Source organism: Callospermophilus lateralis, chromosome 13, assembly GCF_048772815.1.
Source record: "Callospermophilus lateralis isolate mCalLat2 chromosome 13, mCalLat2.hap1, whole genome shotgun sequence".
NCBI lineage: Eukaryota > Metazoa > Chordata > Mammalia > Rodentia > Sciuridae > Callospermophilus > Callospermophilus lateralis.
In genome coordinates, this window is record NC_135317.1 from 18,060,011 (window position 1) to 18,082,359 (window position 22,349).

A 22,349-nucleotide genomic window follows, 5' to 3' on the forward strand; every position below is an offset into this window, starting at 1 on the left:
CCCCCCCAAAAAAAAAGTTGGGGATGGACCTTTTTTATTCATATGTGGTGCTGAGAATTGAACCCAGTGCCTCACACATGCTAGGCAAGTGTTCCACCACTGAGCCACAACCCCAGCCCAATTAAGCGCTTCTAATTAGTGAATTAATGTATGTACACTGGCAACTTTTGAAGTGGTTGATTTTGTCACATTTCCTAGTAGCTGACACAGAATAGGACCACCTTTCAGCTGTGAGACGTAAGACATCTCCAGGGAGCCCTAGGCATGGTCAGGGTTCGTGGCAATAACCAGGACTCAGGGCTACTCAAGGCAGTTGGAGGTCTGTCTGCCAGAGACCAGTGAATCGAGGCCTGGTGGAAAGGTTGTTGCGAGGCAGGGTGGCTTCAGAGCTGAGGGAACAATCAAACAAGTGGCGAAAGGAACTAAAACAGGAAGAGGAGTCCCACACATCTGCCTTGGTCCTGCCAGTCGGGGTTGACATTATGTACCCATTTCTGTGTCACTAGCCAATTTTTAAAAACGCCATATCCCCTAGTGAATAGATTCTCCTTATACACGTCTTGCAAGACAGGGGAGGTAGGACAAGACCATCACAGATGCCAAGGGAGTGGACATGCACCCGGCACAGGGGCAGCTGCAGGGACAGTTGCCTCTCACACTGTGGAAGGAACATAGGAGAGGTGTGGGCCTCGGCTCTTACCTTCCGGGCCTGGTCGTTGTCTTCTATCTGACCCAGGTCTCTGCCACTGGCTTGGGCAATCCTCTTCCCAGACACGAGGTTTCCCACCATCACAGAGGCGGGGCCAATTTCTGGAAAGAGACAGAGCCTTGAGACAAAGATCAAATTTCCCTAAAATAGGACTTCCCCTTTTGGTAAAGAATTTACTCTAGGAAAACCCTTCCAAAGGCCTGGCTCTGAATATATCTTAGGACAGGTTTCAAAGAGATCAGTATGATGACAATGATGGGAAATGCAAACAAGCTTTGATTAGGGGTGGCACAGAAATGACGTTTTCATCACACATAAAATCCTCCTAGGGCCCCCCAAGTCACTGTCTTTATTTCCTTGTGAGTGTGAACCCCAGGGGGGTTGACATATGTTGACAGTGGCAATTACAAAATTTGATATAGAGTGGGGCTGTGGCTCAGTGAAGTGTTTGCCTGGCATGTTGAGGCCCTAGGTTTGATGCCCAGACCATGCCCAAACTCATACCCACACACAGATAGCAGAGAATCAGTTTTTAAATTCCATAAGTAGTTAAAGACTTCCAGATCATGTCTACTCTTACTGTCTAATGTCAGTATACATCTTGAGGGTTGACCAGAAGCAAAATATTATCCATTTTAAATAAATACTTTATGAATTTGAGAGTAATCCTGTTGAGGAGGTGGGATACGGAAGCCTGTATATTTTATTGGGGGTAAGGTTTCAGGGTCTCTGTTAGTCCTTTCGTGAGCTATGAATGAAAAGACTGCTGTTGGTGACTGCATTACTGGTGCCCTCTTCCTGATTTACGAGAAGTTTGAAGGATCCTGGATGACGGATGCTGCGTCATCGAGGACTGTCCTTATATACTCAGCCAACTCATCTCTGAATTCTCCCATGTGGTAGTTGTGGGCAGACTACATGTCTTTTCTTAGTTCTTATTAAAGTAACTGTGAAAGATGAGTAGTCTTCATGCTTAACCAAACAAAAAGTCTGGTACAGTGCTGCTCACTGGAATGGGGCGGAGCCGCCACTGTGCAAGAAGCCCAGGAGCTAAAGGCTCCTGCAGGTGATCCAACACCCTGGAACCTGCAGCCCTCAGACTCTTACTCTTCATCTTTACTGTGGCCCTACTCTTCTTGACAACTGAGGGCTAAGCAAGATGATTCCTCTAAGAAGCCAGCTTGCAAACAGGCTAAATTGGTTTAAAGTCTTCTTATATACATATATTTTAAGAATTCAAACTAGAAAGAGAAACCTGTTTTGAGGGGACCTAGGGCTTTCACGGCGCCTCACTCTGTGCTTCTCCGTTACGGAGTAAAAGCCCCTCACCAGGGTTTACTTCGGCTTGTACTCTGGAGGTGAAGTCTGGGACCTTAGGGATCTCTTTCCCCCCAGACTTAGGAATTCCTTTCCCCAATCACTGCTACATCTGATTTAGAAAATCTGCTATTAGCAAGAACAGATGAATTCTCCCCAGGTAAGTGAGGGGGTACACATGGAACACTCCTACAGTGGCTCAGCCACACCACTTGAAAACGAAAAGTTGAGATTACTCCCCACAACGTGTGCATAGAAGGTCCACGTTGATTCCTGCCCCATTCACAAGATTCAGAATCTGCACCTTTAGTCTCCAGTGTTGAGTTCCTACCATACAACCCTTACCAAATTCATGCAGGGGCCAAGGCAGACGTTTCACCTCAGAGCAACAAGACACAGGGTCCTGAAGAGAGTCCAGGCCTGTCTTAGGGGTTGAGAGCTCTGGGCACCTGCTCAGACAGCGTCCTATAGCTATTCTGAAAGGACTTCCCCAGGGAATGCAGCTGCAGAGTTGTCCGATTCTGATGTCTTTTGACACGGTTGCTGGCTCAGGATGGGTTAAAGGCCTAATGCTTTTTGCTCAGTTTCATAATTACAAACACATTTCTTACCCGAGTAAGAATTCATCCAGTAGAAAAGGCAACTGGGTGGTTTATAAACCTTCTAAGTTTTAGGAGCTTCATTCCAAGAATCAACAGACCCCTTACATAGTTGTTTAAATATTTACTCCAGAGAGGCTCAGAAATCATCTAGCCCAACTCTCTCCCTTGCATGTAATGGAGATGGAGACCTTGGGACAATGTGAGAATCAAGTCAGACAATGGATAATGTGTTCCCAAACTGCAGAGCACTTGGTAGATTTGTATGTGACAACATCACAGGGAACGGTGCACATGTTTCAGACTGCTTCCCCAGTGTTATTTGCTTGGATCCCTGAGTCACAGAAACATAAAAGGATATATTATTCTTATTCTACCAATAAGGAGATTCTACCAGTAGAATCTTAAGGGGGTCTGTGCCTCGCCAAAGGCCACCCTGCTGGTGGCGCTGCAAAACCTCATCTGCATCAAGTGGTGATGTCCCCTGCAAAGGCCAAGCACCTCTTCCCCTCACACTCTGTCCACAGGTTTCAAAGGTGGTTATGCCCCAGGAGCATGTGGCCATGTGAAAGGCAGGAAGGTGACGGGAGCTCTCCTGAGCTTGGTGCTGCAAGCCGTACCTGGTTGCTTCTGTCGAGGTTTAGGCAAGTTTGTGACACAAGTGTGGGGGCACATGAGGACGTTGCAGGGGTGAAGGGAGCCCTCCAGGAAGAGTTGCTTTGTTTCTGACAAGTGGATTCCACCCAGTGGGGTTTTGGGAAGGGTATTTGCTGGCACCAAAGCCAGGCAGTAAACTCCAACTTGATGTATACTGTCGATTGCCTAAAAAATTTAAGAGGTAATCATATTATAATAGGAAATAGAAATAAACATTTCATAACTGGCATAACTTATTCAGTAAACATTTATGCACCTGAAATACTGTAACATGCAAAAGTATGTACGGTGGGAACCCTGTTCTATGGGTGTAGGATCCGCCAGCACAGGAGACACTGCTGAACTCCCTGAGCTGGATGATTTTACACAGGACCACAAATACTAAATAGGGAATCTAGAGAAAAGGATATCCTCAACAAAAAATCCCAACCCAAGATGGACTCGTGACCTCCCAACATGAACGGTAGGAATCAGCCTTAGAAAACCTGTCCCCTCCCCTTGAGCAGGGATTTTTGATCAAGGGGAGTGCTGTGGGGCCGAGCCCCGATTGGCGAGGGATTGCCCTAACCCTAACAGCGAGTCAGGGAAGCTGAAACTCAGAGCAGAGAGCTTCAGGGCAAGGCGCATGACCTGGAGCACCCTGCTCATCCACTGGAAGCTGTCCTCCTCCGTGGAGTCCGGCCTCTGCTCCGCCACAATCACTATCCTTTCATCGTGAAGGACGGTCACCGAGAACACAGCTATCCTGTGGAGACAGAGGGGCACATGTGATGAGCATAGGCAGCAACACTCCCAGTAAGGCATGCACAACTGCAGCTAATCAAGCAGCCCGGCATCTCCTGGGGCCTCTCCAAGTTCAGCTCCCTCATGTGCACCAACCAATGCAAGTCTAGCCATGGAGGCCGAGAAGCCTGGGGGCCCTGCAGGCGAACCACCCACAATGCCCCTGGAGGCCCCTTGCTATGGCTGCAGGTGTTGGGGACAAGGCTGTTCTTTCCATGTGGACAAGAGGAGGCAGTGCAGGATTGCTGCGATTGCTGCAGAGACCTGTACCATGCGTGCCTTGAGTTTGCATCCAAGTTTTCTGTTCGGAAATGACTGCTTCCTGATAAATCCGTCTGCCTCACAGGGTCAGCACAGAATTGAGGCCACTCCAAATCTCTAGGAAACTTCCCTCACAAATAGGTTCTAGTTTTAAAGATAATCCCAAGGTGGTGAGGCTGTAGCCAAGTATCTCCTTTCTCCTAGTCCCACCAACTTGCCAAAATGAAGTAAGATTCCAAGGAATTTCTGAGTTCCCTCAAATTAGCAAAAAAAAAAAAAAAAAAAAAACCACCAAACCCTAGGGAGCTACAGAATTTACTAAGCCTCCGTGACGTGTCCAGCAAGGGAGGGAGGAAAGTAGGAGACTGGAGTAGCTCGTGAGTGTCCATTTTTTTTTTTTTTTTTATTAAATGTACCTTGTCTTTATGTGGGGCTGAGGATTGAACCCACGGCCTCACATGTGCAAGGCAAGTGCTCCACCACTGAGCCCTAGCCCAGATGGCCACACTTCCATGATAAGAATGACCTCTAAGTCTCTGGGGCCTGCTCCAGGATGAACTTTCAGCCCTGTATTTTGTGCAGTTATCTATTAAAAGTCTTTCCAATGGATACTTTTACTTAGCTTAGAAGTTAACAAAAATACCCTCATGGGGCTCAGGAAACTTGTACAAAATTGTGGACATCCAAAACCAGGGGAAATCTCAGCACCGAGTCCAGCTGTGATTTTACAGAAGAGGAAACGGGATTCAAAATAAGGGATTTATGTGACTTACAAACCCTTCACAGCTATGTGCAAAGTGTGGTCTACAGAAATAAGCAGATGAGGGCAACCGACCTTCCTCTGTAGACAAACTTCATGGGCTCCACGGCCAAGGCTGTTGCCACGATGTCATCGGCATTGTGCCTGCGCCCACTGACCACCATCAGGCCGTCCATCTTCCCCACCACAAAGACGAGCCCTCCAGGACCAACGAAGCCCAGAAGGCCCGTCCGTATGAATGGGTACTCACTGATGGGCGCACCCGAGCTCATCATGGGGAACACCTGGGGAAACACAGGCTCCAATCAGCCCACCTCTCCTGGAAGTGACAACCTGCTGTCCAACTCCAACTCCCCGCCTGCACAGAGGTCAGAGTAGCAGACGTCAGCAGTCTTCAGACACGCACACACACTTCTCCCGTCATCTGGGCCACATGCAGGGCTTCAAGCCAGCTCCCCTCACAGGCTCCAAGTCTCGGAGAAGGTCACAGCCAGAAATTACTCCATGCTAAGAGACACCAGCTAGTTCTTGTTTAGACCACTATAGCGCAATAGTTAGTGATAAGTGAGAATCAAGGTGCAACCCAAGTTAGTGAGAAAGTGACGGATCCTGTTCATTAAGATGTTAGTTTTTCTTGTTAGAACCATGCTGAGAATATAAATAAAGCAAAAAGATGAGCTTAACTCTACATCTCTTTTCCTTCCACCCTACAGATAAGCCACATATGAAAGGAGAGGGAGTTTTTATTTGGGCTCTACCTAACTCCAGTTATGTCCAAAGTTCTAGATGTTTAAGAACGTGTTCCCAAGTGGTTTCTGATTTCCTGCACATAACTTCACACCTTGTACTTCACTCCTACCACCAGGCATCGCCTGCTAAGACGATGCTAGTTGTGAGGACACCGCAATGCAGCATGGCATGCTGGAGACCAAGAGTCTGCCCTCTAACAACCGCAAACACACGCAAATCCCTGCCACGCTGCACAGGTCCACGCCCCCCGACACACATACAGTGCACATGTCCACACCCACATACCCCCCCATAGTACACATGTCCACACACCCCACACACAGTACACATATCCCCACACGCCACACACACACCAGTTTGTGCCACCCAAATCAGACCCATTTGTTCAAGTTCACAAGTTCACACCAGCCAACAGGAACAGAGACCAAGAGGCTGATCGGGGTGTTCAGCTAGCCGCCTCAGGTGCGGCCACTCATGCCCAAGCTCTTTCATCATCCACGTCTCCGTGGGCATGTTTGTATTTTAGGTGTGGGTGAAAACAGTGACAAAGGGTCATTTTAAAGAGATAGTACTTATTTTTTTTTGAAAAATGACTGAGAGCAAAATAATACTGATAAGCCAGATTCACCAAAAATAATGAAATGGTTAGGAGACAGTGCAACCATGTTTAATACCTTTTTTCAAAAGTTACTGTCTCACTTTCTGTTTCTACGCCCTTGACAATGGCTCTTGACAATGGCTATCCGAAGAGGGACCTATGGACAGGTGTCATGACAGAGGACTCTCCACCGGCCTACCTCAAAGGTGTTCTTGGTCATGCCGGAGAGGCCATAATACGAAGTGCCCGTCGCCACTGCGCACACGCACAGCTCCCCAATTTCGTCCGTTCTGCACAGCTGAGGAATCCCATCTGGCTTCACTGAACACATGATGGCTGAGAGCAAACGGAAAACATGGAGGGTCAAAGCCAGGTGAGGGGGGTCAGAGATGGATGAATGCAGGAGTCCAGACAAGGACACAAATGAACAGAGAATGAAACACCAGGTACTCATCTTCCCCAAAGAGGTCATGATGGTTTCAGGTCACTGTGGTGACATGAACCATTGCAATTGCTTTAATTGTGACGTGCGATTTGTATTCAGTTTGGATGTGAGGGTGGTGCTCAGGATGAGAGCTGGGGAGCTTGGCTACACACACCAGCAGTGGAATGGGTGCCACTTCCAACACATAACTCGGACTCTGCAACCCAAGCAGCACAAAATACTTGCTTTTAAGTTGCTGGAGGTATCTGTAAGTGCAAAGTGGAATTTAAGCCTCTAACGTCCTGTGGAAATTGTAACCTTGATATCACATTCCCTGTCCAGGTGAGTCCTCTGGAAACCCTCACCTGAGAGCCCCAGCTGTTTTTAACAATGCTGTCCTCACACTCGCCTGTGGCACACACATTCTGACCTGCGCCCATCAACACCTGCCCCACCACTGCCATAGACCACAAGTCTGACCAGGGTGCCGAGAACCTGGCCTTTCAGGAAAGGGGTGTGTGCAGCAAGAGACAGTGGGCTGCTTAGAGCCTGGACTCCCAGGAAGCCTCAAGTTGGGGTTAAGGCATCAGAACCAGGAGAACCATGGAAAGTTAAACTCACAGGAAGGGAAATTCCTGTGAAAGCTACATTGAGGAGTTGTGGCTGTGGCTCAGAGGTAGAGCTCTTACCTAGTATGTGTAAAGTGCTGGGTTCAATCCTCAGCACCACATAAAAAAAAGTAAAGGCATGCTATCCATCTACAACTAAAATAAAAGGCTACACTGAAGTCTTCTTCACTCATTAGCTTGGTAAAGATGAAGTGAGGGTACACTGGGAAAGGGAGTAGAGCCTCTCTGTCCTCTGTCCTGGGTGGTTTTCTATTTTGAAACCAAATCTTTTTAATGCTTCCCCACCGGAGATTTCTCTTTTTAAAAAACTAGTTTTTAATAAAGGAAGAAATGGAGCCAGGGAGGCCTGGCGAATGCTGAAAAGCATGAATGAGCCCGGGACACGCACAGTTTGGAGGAATGGGAAGGATTAAGTTGCTGTGATGCTGGGGAGTCTTTAGGAGTAAAAAAGGCAACAGAAAGGTGTTTACAGTAACCTTTGGACTATTGGACACCAAGGACCCACAATGCCAGGGCTGGCTTTCCTTCTCTAAGTTCCACACATGGCAAGTAAAACAGAAAGAGGAATTGTGGAGAAAGCCCAGTCCAGCACAGGAGAGGGAGCCTGAGGACCTCCCCCACCGGGACTCTGCCTGCAAGCAGCATGGCTTCCGCCCAGCAGGTGCTGCCCGAGACTTAGATCCTGCCAAGACCCGGTGAAAACAGTGTGCAGCACGTGTAGACATGATGTGACATCCGCTATGTGGAGGTGCCGGCAGAGGGAACACGTCTAAACTCTGGGTGGGGACTCCAATCGAGGACTGAGGAGGCTACATGATGACACATGTGATCCTTGGGGACACAACCAGGTTAAGAGCTTTCTGCAAATCAGCAGGATGACTGGGGTCCTGCGTGAGGCTCTGTGGAGGTGCCCAAGCACACCACATGGGAGTGAGGGGCAGGCGAGGTACGGCAAGGCAGGGACCCTAAGCCAAGTGGCCATCTATGTTGTTGTAGAAATGGCTTCTCTGGCTTCATGAAAGGGCTTTACTGCTAAAAACAGGCTTCAGGGATTACACAGACTCATGTTCCTCACTTCTAAACATCTGCTCAAAGTCTCAAGGGCTTTGGAAAGATGAGCTTGGTGTCCAGCTTTGGTTAAAATGTCAAGATGGTAGATTGGAAGCTGCTCTCTGGGGTAGAGAAAGGGAAGCTGCCCCAGCACCGGTCTGAGCTACAGAGCTGCTCCATGATGCCTTCCCAGGGAAGATGATCCCAGGGTCTATGGTGTGTAGAGGTGCCCTTCATCCCACAGCTTCTCAGATATTGTGGGTTCTCTTTTCTCAGGAGAGGGAACATTGCTTCAAGTGTTTGAGGCTTAATGAAGACTTTCAAAAGCTGGAAGCTCAGTGCTCAGCCCGAGAGCTCCCACAGAGGACCATGATGTAGTATGGGAAGAGGAAGATGATGTGTGCCAGTAAATACATGCTAACAGATCGGCCTCGAGGCCAAGGCTGGGACTGCTGACGTCACAACCCACGGCCCACACTCACCTCCGGGCATGACAAGCCCAACGTCCTGCACTGTGAGCACAGACAGCTTCTCCTCTGAGTCCACCCGGATGACACCATAGGTCAGCCCATGCATGGAGAGCACGCCCCGGCCAGGAGGCTGGTTGCTGTCATCCGTGGGCCTGAAAGCACAAGTGCATCTCAGTGTGCATCAGCAGATCCTCCCTTCTGTTTAGAGGCATGCATGTCCTGGTGCACACACAGATGGGCAGCCACCTGTGGACGGAAGCCCTCCTGGAGGCAGAGCTGGCCGCTGGAGACACCTCTGACCAGGAGCGCCCGCCTGCTGCTGTGCACTGTGATTCTACTCTCAGTTCCTTGGTGTTTTACCACCTGCCTCAGAGATGCCTCCTGACCTCCTGTCCTGACCTGGGCACAGACACCACAGTGAGCGGAGTCACCCCTGTTAGGCCAGGCCTGCTCTCCAGTCTTACCAATGGCTAAAGGAGTGAGCACCGCTCCCAGGAAGCACATCAGTGAACAATACGGGGGTGATCCTGACTCTCCCGCCTCAGGGCAGGTGCAGACTGTTCAGGCGTCTGCTCAACTTTACAAAGAAGCTAAAATGAGATAATGCATGCCATCCTGGTGGCCAAGTTTTAAGGAAGAATGTCTAAATGACAGACATGTTATACAATACCTCGTGGGGCAAGATCTGGGGCTGAGAGTTCTGAAAAGATGAGCACATTCTCCATCGCCTCCCCTGGGCCTGCGGCTGCTGTGGAGTATATATCCCCCACTGTCCCCACCACGGGGCTTTTGCCTGGAATCCTGCCTCCACCCAGGGATGCTTTTCCCACCAACGTCCACAGGACCCTGTCCCCAGAGGTTGGAGGCACTTCTCAATTACCCCATAAAAATACCTAGACCTCCCGTTTTGCACAGCAGGGGCCATCTATGTGGGTAGCCTCCTCCCTCGGAGCCTGACCCTCCTGAGAATGGGCACTATTGGGTGTTCAGGCTGTATCCCATTCCTGAAATAGTACCTTGAAATAACTGTCTGCTGACTGAACTAGTGAACACATTATGAATTTTTACTTCTAATAAAAGATTCAATGTGTAGCTAAGTGAGGCCACAATTTGGGTAAACAGCACATTTGTTTCCATAATTTTTCACACACAAGTCTTTAGTGTTTAAAGTCTCAAAGTGGACTACAAATGTGAGTTTGTGTTTTAACGTTAAAATATTGCAAAGATTTATAATGAACCTACACACACAAATTGGGCAATGATAAAGTTAAAATTTGTAAAAGGAATCTCATTTGAATCAAGTAAGTGGTATATCAAAAAACTGGGGATGTAGCTCAAGCGGTAGCGCACTCGCCAGGCATGCGTGTGGCCCGGGTTCGATCCTCAGCACCACATACAAAGATGTTGTGTACGCCGAAAAAACTAAAAAATATTAAAATTCTCTTAAAAAAACATGAATCTGAAAACTTAATGATTCTACCCTAAGAATTAAAGAAAGTAAAGCCATATATAAACTCTGCCTAAATTATAAAAACTATGAAACAAAACCAATAGCTCAAATCATGGGAAAGTATATCATCCTCCTGGCCTCTTTAAAGAGCCCAGGAGATCAAAACCTTGGAATGAACAACAGAGGAGTTCTCACAGATCTACCACCATCTCCTCCCTCCACTACGGTCCACTACAAAGATTCAGTGTCAAAGCCAGAAATTACAAGCCCCCAGGCCTGCTGTGGGCTCAACTGCCTCCCCACAAAAGACAGCCCCTGGCACCTATGACGTAATCTTGTTCAGAAACGGTCTGTTCAGATGCAGTCAAGCTGAGGCCACATTGGCTTACAGTGGACAAGATCCAGGGCTTGGCATTCTAAGAAGAGAGGCAGACACGGAGAGAGGAGGGTCAGGCCTCTAGATAGAGAAATGCCCGGGGCTGCTGGCAGCCTTCATCAGCTGAAGCGAGGCCAGGAGCAGATTCCCACTTAGCCTCTGAAGGAGGAGTCCTGTGGACACCTCAAGTTTGAACTTCAGTCTCCAAGACAAAGAAGTTTCCATTGTTTAAAGTCAGCCACTGTGTGGATCTTTGTTATGACGGCCCTAGGAAACCAATGTGCTCTCCCAATAACTGACAAAGACATACTTAAGAGACACACAAAAAAATTCTGATGGGCTGGGGATATGGCTCAAGTGGTAGTGCGCTCGCCTGGCATGCACGCGGCACTAGGTTTGATCCTCAGCAAAAAGAAACTGAAATTAAAACAGAAAGGAACATGGTGCATACAAATAAAGATGTTGTGTCCGCCGAAAACTGAAAAATAAATATTAAAAAAATTCTCTCTCTTTATAAAAAAAAAAAAAATCTGAATGAGCCATGACCATCTCAAGGACGGAAAGATTCAAAACATGGGTACTTGGGGGACAGGAAGGTCCCAAACCAGAAGCCAGGAGGACAACATTCTTCTAAGATTCAATAATGTGTCATTTGTTGTCTTGGTTATAAGATCCTCTTTCTACATTTTGTAATAGTCGAGAAGCAAGACCTGTAATTAAATATCTTAAGTCCATAAACTATTTATTATAGGAAATTTTCTATTACATTTACAAAATGGTAGTTATGAGAATAAAGTCACACATGATGTAAATGAATGACACTAACCTTGCATTAATTTAATCTACCAACTTACATTTGTATTTAAGAGTTTCTTGCTAATCAGAGAAAACTCAAACCCCAGGGTTCTTTTCCTTATAGATTTGCAAAATACATGAAAGAGGCGCATGTCGATCCCTGGACGTGGTAAATAGCCTCATTACCTCCCCAGGCCACCCCAAAGTTGTCTGCATTCCTGGATCTGCCTGAGAGACCTGACTTTGGCTGTAGGATTCCTCCTCCCCAGTGACAAGGCTTGGGATTCACTGGTGTATTTCACCTGCCATAACTGTTCTGACCTTTTACATGTGTGGACTTACTTAAATCTAACCAAACAAGAGGTACTCTTGTTTATTTTCAGATTAAAAACTTGTAGCACAGAACACAGAAATGTCAATTTAGTTGCCCAAATAAATGTTGGGGCTTGACCCAGAGCACAGCCCACGCCTAGACCTGAACACTTCCTGTCTCCTTCCTGGACATTTTCCCTGCCCACAACCCAGCACACCGGCCACACTGGTCCACTACAGTTTCTTAATGAAAAATTAAGAGCATACTGTTATGATGAACAAGGCTAACATTATAGCAAAAAAAGACAGCCCCTGTTCATGCTCCACCTGCCTGCCCTCCAAGGCTGCGCCCTGCCCCATCACACATCAACACCTTCACTGCAAACAGTAAAGGAGAGACTAACACAGTTACATGGAAATGATGTCCACTATACACACACTTGCAAAGAAAGACAGGATCAAAACACGCATATTCTTCTACAACGCCTGAAGATCTTTTCATGTCTATGCACACACATATACATGTAGGGTGTGTGCACCTTCCGATGAACTAATCTTACAGTATTCGGTAATATGAATATTATGACCATTTGTTTCATTTTGTCCAATTTTTATATAGTAGGAAATATTTCTGGAAGACACGTCTAGGAAAATAGAAGAATCAGAGTTACACATTTTAATAAAATCTAAAGGCCTTCCAAAAAGAACATGCCACTTTGCCTTCCCACCAACGAAACACAACTATGTCTTTTGTTTATTAGATGTGTACCCAGCGCTGGCTATATGCTACTTTAAGTACTTTAAAGAGGTCCTCATGGCCTTGCCCCAGAGAGGTAAGGACAGGTTCTGTGCTACCCAAGGCCTTAGCTCTGGGACAGAAACAGGTCAACCCCAGGTGGGTAAAGAACCTTCTTTTAACACGGCACCCAGCTGCCCCTCAGAAATACCAGCTTCTGTATTCTTGCCAACACTGATAAACTGGAATTTCCCCCAATTTGGTGAGTAAAAGATCATTTCTCTTTGTTTTTCCTGTCTGTGTACTCTCAATTATGAACAGACTTAGGCTATCTGTGTTGCCGTTTTCCTAAGAAATAACTCCAGGATAAACTAGGCAAAGTGGAAAAAAACCCCAATAAGCAGACTCCACAGGGATTCAAGAACAGTGACAATAATAATCAACAGGATCAAGTTAATTAACAATAATCAATAACAGTAAATAATGATCAATAACTAATTAAGATAGATTTGTCGACATCCAGACGAGTTGCCAAGATGAAAAGCAGCACTCATGAGCACGCAGCGCCGTGTATCTCACAAAGAATACAAATTACAAGAGTCATCAACGCGGTAAATTCCAGGAGCACAAGGAGGCAGTTTCCACACTTAAAGATATGAAGGGGGGAAAACAGATTTGTATCAATGCTGCCTTGATATAAAAAACAGATGAAAAGAAACTGAAATTAAAACAGAAAGGAGCGTGGTACAGCCTATGAGCAATGCTGGCTCAGCCAAGTAGCTGCGACCCAACAGTGTGCACCAGTTCAAAAACCCCGACAACAAAACCTTACCACCACATAACACGGCCAACCTCAGTAAAACACGAGAAGCATTTAGTTAATCTTGCTGTGTTCACACCTGAAGAGCGAGCTACTGTAAATTTCAAGGAACACACCTGCAGTTTGCTACTCCTGACAGCAAGTGGAGCCCAGCTGGGCCTTAACACAAAATAGATGGAGTCAAGTCACGAGCAAGCAGTTGTCCCAAATCCTACCTTCCGGGTTTAACAGCACTGCAACTGCACTGGTGAGGCCTCACCAGGCTGGTGATTCGCGGAAACCTTTTCCAAGTGGAAAAAAAGGTCTTTCATTTCTTCCATCTTGTGTAGGTGATCTCCAATTTGGGCATTCTCAGCTTAGAAACAATGGTACATTTGGAGAGCAAGATGGGTATTTGCACATAAACTAGGCCATTGTAAGATATCCACATGGTAATGCTGGCAGTAGCAACAGCAGCTAGCGTCTGAAGTCTTACTAAGCACCCAACCTACTTCCAAGCCCCTGATGTGGAGGAGTCCACGCAGTGCTCACACAGGCCTGGGACAGGGGCACAGCTTTGATCCTCATTTCACAGACGCAGAATCCAAATCCTGAAGGTCACACACAGCATGTGCCAAAAGCCAGCATGTGAAGAGCCAGACAGGAGCCCAGGCCAACAGCCTCCAGCATGATCCAGGTTGATCAGGAAACAAAGGCAGCAGGGGCGGCCCCCTCCCTGGAACTGAGGGTCTTCCCACAGATACGTTCCACACGCTGGCATCAAAGTAGCTCACTGAACACTGCTTCCCTGGGAAGACACACCTGAGCTCCACAAGAACGCGTCACTGGAGACCCACATGGCAGTCAATTGGCAGGTGGGGTCTTCCATTCTTGCCCTGAGGCCAGAGCCTTGAAGGAGGCTTTTTCTCTTTGTGGTATTAAGATTAAACCCAGGGTGCTTTATCACAGAGCCACATCCCAAACCCTTTTTTTTTTTAGGACAGGGCCTCACAAAGTTACTGAGGCCCCTTACCCCAGCCTCCCAAGTCGCTGGTGTTACAGGCATATGACACCATGCCCAGCTAGGAGGCATCTCCTCTCGACAGCTGCTGAGTTCTGTGTCACCATCTATGACTAAAGGATTTTCTTTCAGAGGAAGGCAAATTAGCTCTGGCTACCGTGCCTGCCTGGCCTACCGTGCAGAGACACACAGATCAGAGTACCAATGGACTTCCTCCTTCCCTGGGCAGGCCTTTTCAAACTCAGTAAAATACCCCTAATAAATTAACAGTGCCAGAAAAATAATCCCCAAACTCAGTAAAAATACAAATATACCCTTCTTCAATGTTCAGTTTAATATAGACTTTAAAAAATATAAGATAGGGGCTGAGGCTGTAGCTCAGTGGTAGAGCACTTGCCTTATGCATGTAAGGCCCTGGGTTTGATCCCCAGCACCACATAAAAATAAACAAATAAATAAATAAAAATAAAGATACAAAAAAAAACTAAAGATGTGAGTATTGATAAAAGTACAAGATAAAAACAGCATATCTTAATATTCTAAGTTATGAGCTCTAACAATTTTCTTTTCAAAAAAATTTTTTTAGTTATACTTGGACACAATATCTTTATTTTTATGTGATACTGAGGTTCGAACCCAGTGCCTCACATATGCAAGGCAAATGCTCTACCACCGAGCCACGACCCCAGCCCTCCCCCTTCTCTTTGATAAGAGCAATACATGCCATTTACAGAAACTATTTTAAGAACTATATAAAATAAGAAATATTTCTTCAATGTAACTCATCTACCCAGTTTAAATTTCTGTGGTCAAAAACATCGATCATTTCATACCAAATGTTTTCATACTGTTTTCTTCATTTGCCTTATCTACCTTTCCATATCTTCACAACAAGCTATGGGCTCGAACCAGAAGGAACAACTTCAGCCCATGAAGATGTGGCTGAGGCATCCTCCAGCCACCTCCTGAATCTGCCAAAACAAACCTAAGAGCAATTTAATCAAACACGATGCAAAACAGAATACACTCTTAATTGCAAGTGGTCAAGACAACTTGAACAGGATAATACAGCTGCTCAATGTTACTTAATTAAGACATATTCTCATTTAGATGATTTTAATCTCTATCTTGTTAGAGAAGTTTCTAAACTAAATTTGTAGATAAATTGGAAAACTTTTTTTTTTGTAATTCAATCTTGCTGTGTTTTAAAAGTGAGACTTTTAAAAGACTTAGATTCTAAGTCTGACTTTTTGAGTCATCAAAAACATCTTTGGAAGCCCCATTCATGGGCTGGTGTTAACTGTTCATTTCCCCACCAGGTCACTGGTTCTGCCCCAGAAAGAGGCACACAATTCTAGTATGAGATGTGCACTGGACAGCAGAGTACCTTATTTAGGATGAATTTGATCTTGTTTTTTTCCCAGCTCTATGAATTCTGGGTAAGAATCTTTCACGAAATAGAAAACAAATGTGGAGACAAGGGGGTCTGGATGGTTTTGATTACCATTTTGTATGCCCACTGCTTTTCATTGCTACAGCAATAAAGTCCTTTAATAGCACCTGCAGTCAAAAAGGTCAAAGTAACACATGCTGTACATATATACATACATGTGTATTTAGTTCAATAAATGATTGGTGTAGCTTTGAGAAATCTCTGTCACCGGCACTCTAGATGTGATCTCTTGAAGTGATCTCTTGCTTTCCATTTCTCAACTTGTTCTTTGTGAACTTGGGCATCATAAACATACATTTTGCCAATATTTTTCTATTCTATAAATAGTCTTACAAATAGGAACAAAAAATATTATGGGGGGGGGACAGCACTGCAGAGAAGAAATCATCTTGCACACCCAAGTGTCTGTTTTCTGTTGCTGAACTCAACACCACAGACGGAGTACTTTATAGGACAAGAGGCGTGTTCATCTCTGGTCCTGAGGTGGCAAGCCCAAGTGAAGGCCTTCCTGCAGCATCATAACATGGTAGAGGGTGTCACTGATGAGAGCACAGCACTGGCCACTAATGCCACTATGGAGCCCATCCTCATGACCTCATGCAACCCTAACTACCTCCCAAAGGCCCACCTCCAAATGCGGTTTGTAGATGACTTGAGGGATGAAGTGCCCTGTTCATCCTGACTGCCAGGGACCTACCCAACCACAGCGCGGTTCACAGGAAGCCAGAGTGGTCTGCACCAGACCTGAGGGTTTCTGCCACTCCTAGCTGATGTGTGAAGGTGGGCATGTGAGTAGGCAGACACGAGAAATCAGGCCCACTCCCTGCTCTTGCTCCTTCCCGTTCCCCAAACTCATGTTCTTAAGAAGGCGCAGCTATCAGACTATCAGTCCTTCTATGTGGAGACTGATGCCCAAGGGCAAGGCTGGCAGGGTTAGGCCCAACAGCCATCAGCTCCTGACAGTCTTGGAGCACAGCTGGAGGGCACAGAGCCCAGAAGCTCGCTGCCAGCCTGGTCCCCCACCCTGGCTCACCAGGGTCCTGCTCCCTTCTCTCAAAAGTACCTCTGCCTCCTGCCCATTCACCGAGGGGGCTACTAGAGGAGCCACCGATTCCATGAGCCACAGAACCTTCCAACATATTTTTCTTTGTGTGAGAGGCCATTCCGTGTTGCATATGAGAGAAACGATATTAAGATACTTAACAGCCAGTGGCCACCATCCCATCAGGCCTGGAATTCTTAAAGGACCTGGCCCTACACAGTCCAGGAAGGTCACCTCTGGGCACAGTCCTGCTGACATCTATTGCCCAGACCTTTACCTGCCCAAGCAGCTTCCCTGAAACTACCCCAGATTGCTGAGCAAACATTTATGGAAGAGAATCACAAAGAGATACAGGTTCCAAAAGGGCCCAAAAATAATGAGCAAATGCATTACAATTTTCCCATCACTGATCACCATAGATAATCATCAAGTAACTTTTTAATTAAGTGGTCTAAAAGCCAGGCAAGAACTCAGCTGTGTGGCACTGTTACTGCAAGTTCGAGCTCTTCTTCATTGCCAGGGCACAGTGAGCTGTCCTGGGAGGTTAGGAAGCACAGGATACAATCCACACTGCTCAGATGGTAACAGAGGAAATGCCAATCCTTGGACCCTTCAAATGGGTGATGTGTCCTCCTAGGCCTTTCTCTGTAGGACAGCAACTCCTTTGAAAACGGTAAAGACTAACTAAAAGGTAAGGGCTGTAACAGCTCCCACGCTAGACTTTATAACGACATTAAACATCCTTTGGTCAGCACGCCAGAATCTACAAGGACTGTCCTAGAACCCCAAAGAGAGTCAGCTTTATAGAATGAAATGCAGCTTGTTTGTTAACTTAATAATCTGGCTTTTGACCTCTTATGTGTGAAAAACTCATTTCTAGGGAAGTAAGCCATCAAGACAGAATACAATGCGAGTTTATGGCCACTGACTCTCTTTCCCAGAACGAGAACCTGTACTGCCCTTTCTGTGGTAGACAATAACTCACGTGAAATACCACACGGGATCTTTCCTATATAGTCAACCCAGAGGAAAGACTGTGCACAAAGACACGGGTGTTGAGCAGCACTTTCATTGAACACATGAAAAAATGAGTTTGATGTAAGAAAAATGAGAGAAAGAACCCAGAGAGCAGCACTCACTCTTCCTGGAAGACATGTGACATTAAGATAGCGTCGTCATCACCTACATTCACCTCCTGGCAAAAGATCGTCCAAGCACTGCAGCTAATTATAAAGATCACGGCTTCATACGATCCCAGCACTAAACAGCTTGAAGACGCATCAGAAAAACAATCATTAAACAGACAGCAACCTTCCCTGACACCAGGAACGCAATCCAGTCACCAGGAGAGCAACCGACAGGGAGATCTGATTGTCAGTGATACTCAAATCGTACCTTTTTATCCTTTTCTGTCCGCTCAATTTGTTGTCTAATCTGAAGGACGATGCCACTCAGTAGACTGGCACATCTGAGAAGTCTATCAACCACCAACACCAGAGAGGTGCTCTGGGTGAGGCCACCACACCAACAGTGAGCCCCCCTGACACCTCTCATCCTGAGACCTCTAGGCCACAGGTGGTGGGGGATACTGATGCAAATGCCTGTGTGCACTGAGTCAGGTGAGATGCGAGAGACAGAAAGGGCCTGCTCGCTGTCAATTCCTGCCCTTCCCCAGCTTCGCGTGCTTTGCCTGCCCTGCTCTGGGACGTCGGGGAGAAGGCCCATCTCTACTCCGGCTCCCCACTCCAGAGCTTGCACTCAGAGCATCCCTGGGGACGTGGCTGAGGCTGCTGCTTAAGACCTCCACTGCTGGCTCCCTCTCTTGCCACACTTGTGCTGCACGAGCCTTGGGTAGGTGGTTGACAGTTACTCACAGGGCACCGAGCCGTTCTGCTGGAGCCCCCTTCTTGATAGACTGGGTTATGTGAGCATACCAGCAGCACCCATGTCATCAGTCCAAATGGGAAAAAAAAAAAAAAAACATAAAAAACAAAGAACTGGGACCATGTGTGGCTCCACTTATATGAAATGCAAGCTATGCAGCTATCAAATGTGCCGAAAAAGGTTCAGCCCCCAACAGTCTCCATTGCCAATGAGCAATGTAGAATTGTCAGAGATAAGGGTATGGGAGGGTACGTTGAACTGACATTTTAAAATTTTACTTATTCAAAAACATCAGGTGCCGAATATTTACTAGGTGGAAGCAGACAATAAATGAACAATTATACCAAGAAATTCCACAGTGCATGAAAAGTTGACAATGCTGTCGGAAAAGCAGGCAGAGAAAGAACCAAACAGGAAGAACACGCTGCATTTTCCGTGGTGTGGTAGGCAGTTCCAGGCACGAGAAACCAAGGCTGCATGAGCCAGGAAGAGGGGACAGGAGGAGAGGTCACTGGGACAGTAGGGCAGATCACACAGGGCCTCATGCACATCCTCAAACCTCATGGCTCAAGCAAGGAGCCAGAGAGAACTCTGGCCAGACTGGGGGGCAGGCAAGAGACCCATCAGGAACTGTGGGAATCCAGGCAAGAGGCTGAGGCAGCCATGGGGAGAGGGAAGATGGGTTTGGATACACCCTGAAGACTGGGGTGGGGAGGCAGGGCATGCCAAGGGAGGAGGAATAGGAAAGTGTCTACGTTCCCAGCCTGGCAAACAAGGACAGAGTAACCATCTTGCTCTCAAGACTGGGGAAGGGGGGATGCCGAATTTTAAAATTTCTGTTAATAAGAGTGCCTTCACACATTGCTTCTAATAAAAGTGTTAAAGAAGAGCAAATAATGGTGACTGATACTTAAATTAGAAATCAGATCCTGTGAGCCGCCTACTCTCATTATCCAAGTGAAAGGCAAACTGAATTGTCAACATGAGCTCCAAGATGTGGCAAAGATTTGGTGTCTGACCCTCACTTTCCATGGACCGAGAGGCTAAGAAGCTGATGGTGGGTGGTCATGGAGGGGAAGGGGTGTCACATACACAGCCTGCTGACTCAGTCACCAGGATGCACCTCACGACCAGGACTCCAAACAGCCTGTGGCATAGGTGGCACTGGTAACAGTGGGCATGGCTATTAGGATCCTCATTTGTAGTTGCAGAAATCAGGTGTTGGGGTACCTGGGATGACAGGTTCACATGGACACAAAGCCCAACAGGTCTCCATCTGCCTTTTCTATTGAATCAGGCATCTGAACATCAAAATGAAGACTTAACTTTTAAATCTATGAAGTAGTGGACAAACTCTAGGGAAGTAACCACAGAACAGTCACCTGTTGGTCAAAGAAGTACCACATTATAGCTGAATTCTGTCCTGTAATCCTTTCCTCAAAAGGTGCTGGGAGAATACAGGATGATTTCAACTCACATCAGACATCACATGAAAAACCACCTTGAGTTCTGGCACAGCACAGCAGTGCTAGCCACCGTGCAGGCTGTTAGTGCTGTGGGATCCTGGACATCTCAGGGCCGACCTCAGGGACTCTCTGCTTTCACTCATTTCAACCAAGCAAAGGTGCTCTTCTTCCCAAGCTCCTGGGCAAGCGCATTCCGGGTCAGCTCTGGAACGGGAGCCCATGCAGCCTGTGGCAGAGGAGCTGAGAAATAAATGGTTCTAGGAGCAAAAGTGCAACATCTAATATTTCTGATAGCTTGCTTCATTTCAGGGGATTTTAGTCTAAATTTAAGAAATAATGCTTCAATTGGTTTATAGCAATTTATGGTTTTAATATCTAAACCATAGGTAAATGGAGTGACCCTTGTGAATGTTTTAGGCAGATAAAGCAACACTTAAGAAACTGTGCTTTCATATACATTATAGGCTGAGCACGGTAATGCGCAAAACACTTGGGACCTGAAGCATTTTGGATATATTTCTTTTGCCTTCATATTTTGGAATATTTATAAATACATAGATATATTTTGAAGAGGAACCCCAGTCTAACTACCAAATTAAATTTACAGTTCATATACATCTTACAAATAAAGCCTGAGGGTGATCTTACATGATATTTTAATGATTTTGTCCTTAAAACTTGAGTACAAGAACCATTATAAAGCAAAGTCACCACCGGCTCAGCCATGGACACGTCCGGGCTGGTTCACATCAACATTGCTGCCGCCTGAACGTATGTGCCACCAGTAATCCACCATTCTTACGTTTATTCTCATATGAGTACTTAACAGTGGGAAATAGAGCGTACAATTGTAACAGTGAAAAAGCAACGTCCTCAGCGTCCTTAGCATCCCTGAACACCTGCACCACCTGCCAGCAGCAGTGAACTGGGGCAGCCTTCGCTCTCCTGCCTTGACATCGAGCTTTGATCAAGATGTTACTGTCACCATATTTTAAGGGAGAAGAAACATCAGACACAGCAGGACCAGGAAGAAGGCCTTCTAGAGGGGAGGGCATTCGACTGGAGGCTTCTTAAAACGTCTCCTCCACAGCCATCTTCCTGGTCCACAGGTTGTCTTGGAGTCCAATTTTATAAATCGACACAATTTCTTTTTCTATTATGAATGCACACTCCTTCAAGACTGTTTCTGCAGTATTAAAGTCATCGTCATTGATGCCACAATCACCTGGATTCACAACCATGTAGGCTCCTGTGTCAGTCAACAAATGAGCAACTGGAGTTTCATTGTTGATGAGGGCCTCCAATAGCCACTTCTAGCTCAGACTCCAAAGGTCTGTGTGTTTAGTGTATGTGGGGAAATCAGACACCAGTCTTTCCTAGTTGACACGAATTCTTCAATGTCACCACCTAGTTTACCATCACTGCATAGAACCACAAGCCAGAGACTGTGCCAGGCGCGTACAATGACTACATCCCCCGTCACCGGGCCCCACACGCACAACTCCCTTTGGACACCTTCCCCCCTCATGCCTCTACTCACTCTGCTAGTGTGTCGCTCCAGAGTGATTTTATCATCTTCATCCATCTGAGGACATCCTGGTCACATGGCTGAACTAACAAAGTCACATTTGAGAAGCACGTGGCAAGGACGTTTTTCTTGGATGAGAATTTCAGCTGGAGGACGAGCAGGATGACTGTCAAGGAACAGCAAGATCTATGTGGTTGTCTGCCGGCCCAGCTTCTCTGTAGCATGCACAAAGCAACTGGTACCAAATGTTTGTGAAACCAACCAAGAAAGACGTCCCTGATGATCTGTGCCCTTCAGTGAGCTTCCTAGTGACATGGGAAGAAACTCCCATTCAGCAGCAGGAGTGCCAACTTTCACCCCTCGCAGCAAGCTCACCCTTAGGTGTGCCTCGGCGTATCCCGGCAGTTCTGTCCCTGGCATCCCCGATCCATGGTGGCTATCATCAGCTGGAGTCTTTTTCAGGGGAAAATGCCCAAATAG

General features: G+C 46.6%; 1 protein-coding gene across 4 annotated transcripts in view; it reads right to left on the minus strand.

Moving 5' to 3' along the window:
* The window catches only part of Dip2c (disco interacting protein 2 homolog C), a 375,630-nt gene that overhangs the window by 70,427 nt on the left and 282,854 nt on the right, over nucleotides 1-22,349 (minus strand). For all 4 annotated transcript variants that reach the window (XM_076872837.1, XM_076872836.1, XM_076872835.1 and 1 more), the window contains 6 exons: nucleotides 9,020-9,159; nucleotides 6,634-6,770; nucleotides 5,162-5,370; nucleotides 3,913-4,027; nucleotides 3,246-3,447; nucleotides 701-810 (listed from right to left, as the gene is read on the minus strand). In XM_076872837.1, coding sequence (XP_076728952.1) covers nucleotides 701-810; nucleotides 3,246-3,447; nucleotides 3,913-4,027; nucleotides 5,162-5,370; nucleotides 6,634-6,770; nucleotides 9,020-9,159 — 913 coding nt within the window. The remainder of the gene's footprint in view (nucleotides 1-700; nucleotides 811-3,245; nucleotides 3,448-3,912; nucleotides 4,028-5,161; nucleotides 5,371-6,633; nucleotides 6,771-9,019; nucleotides 9,160-22,349) is intronic.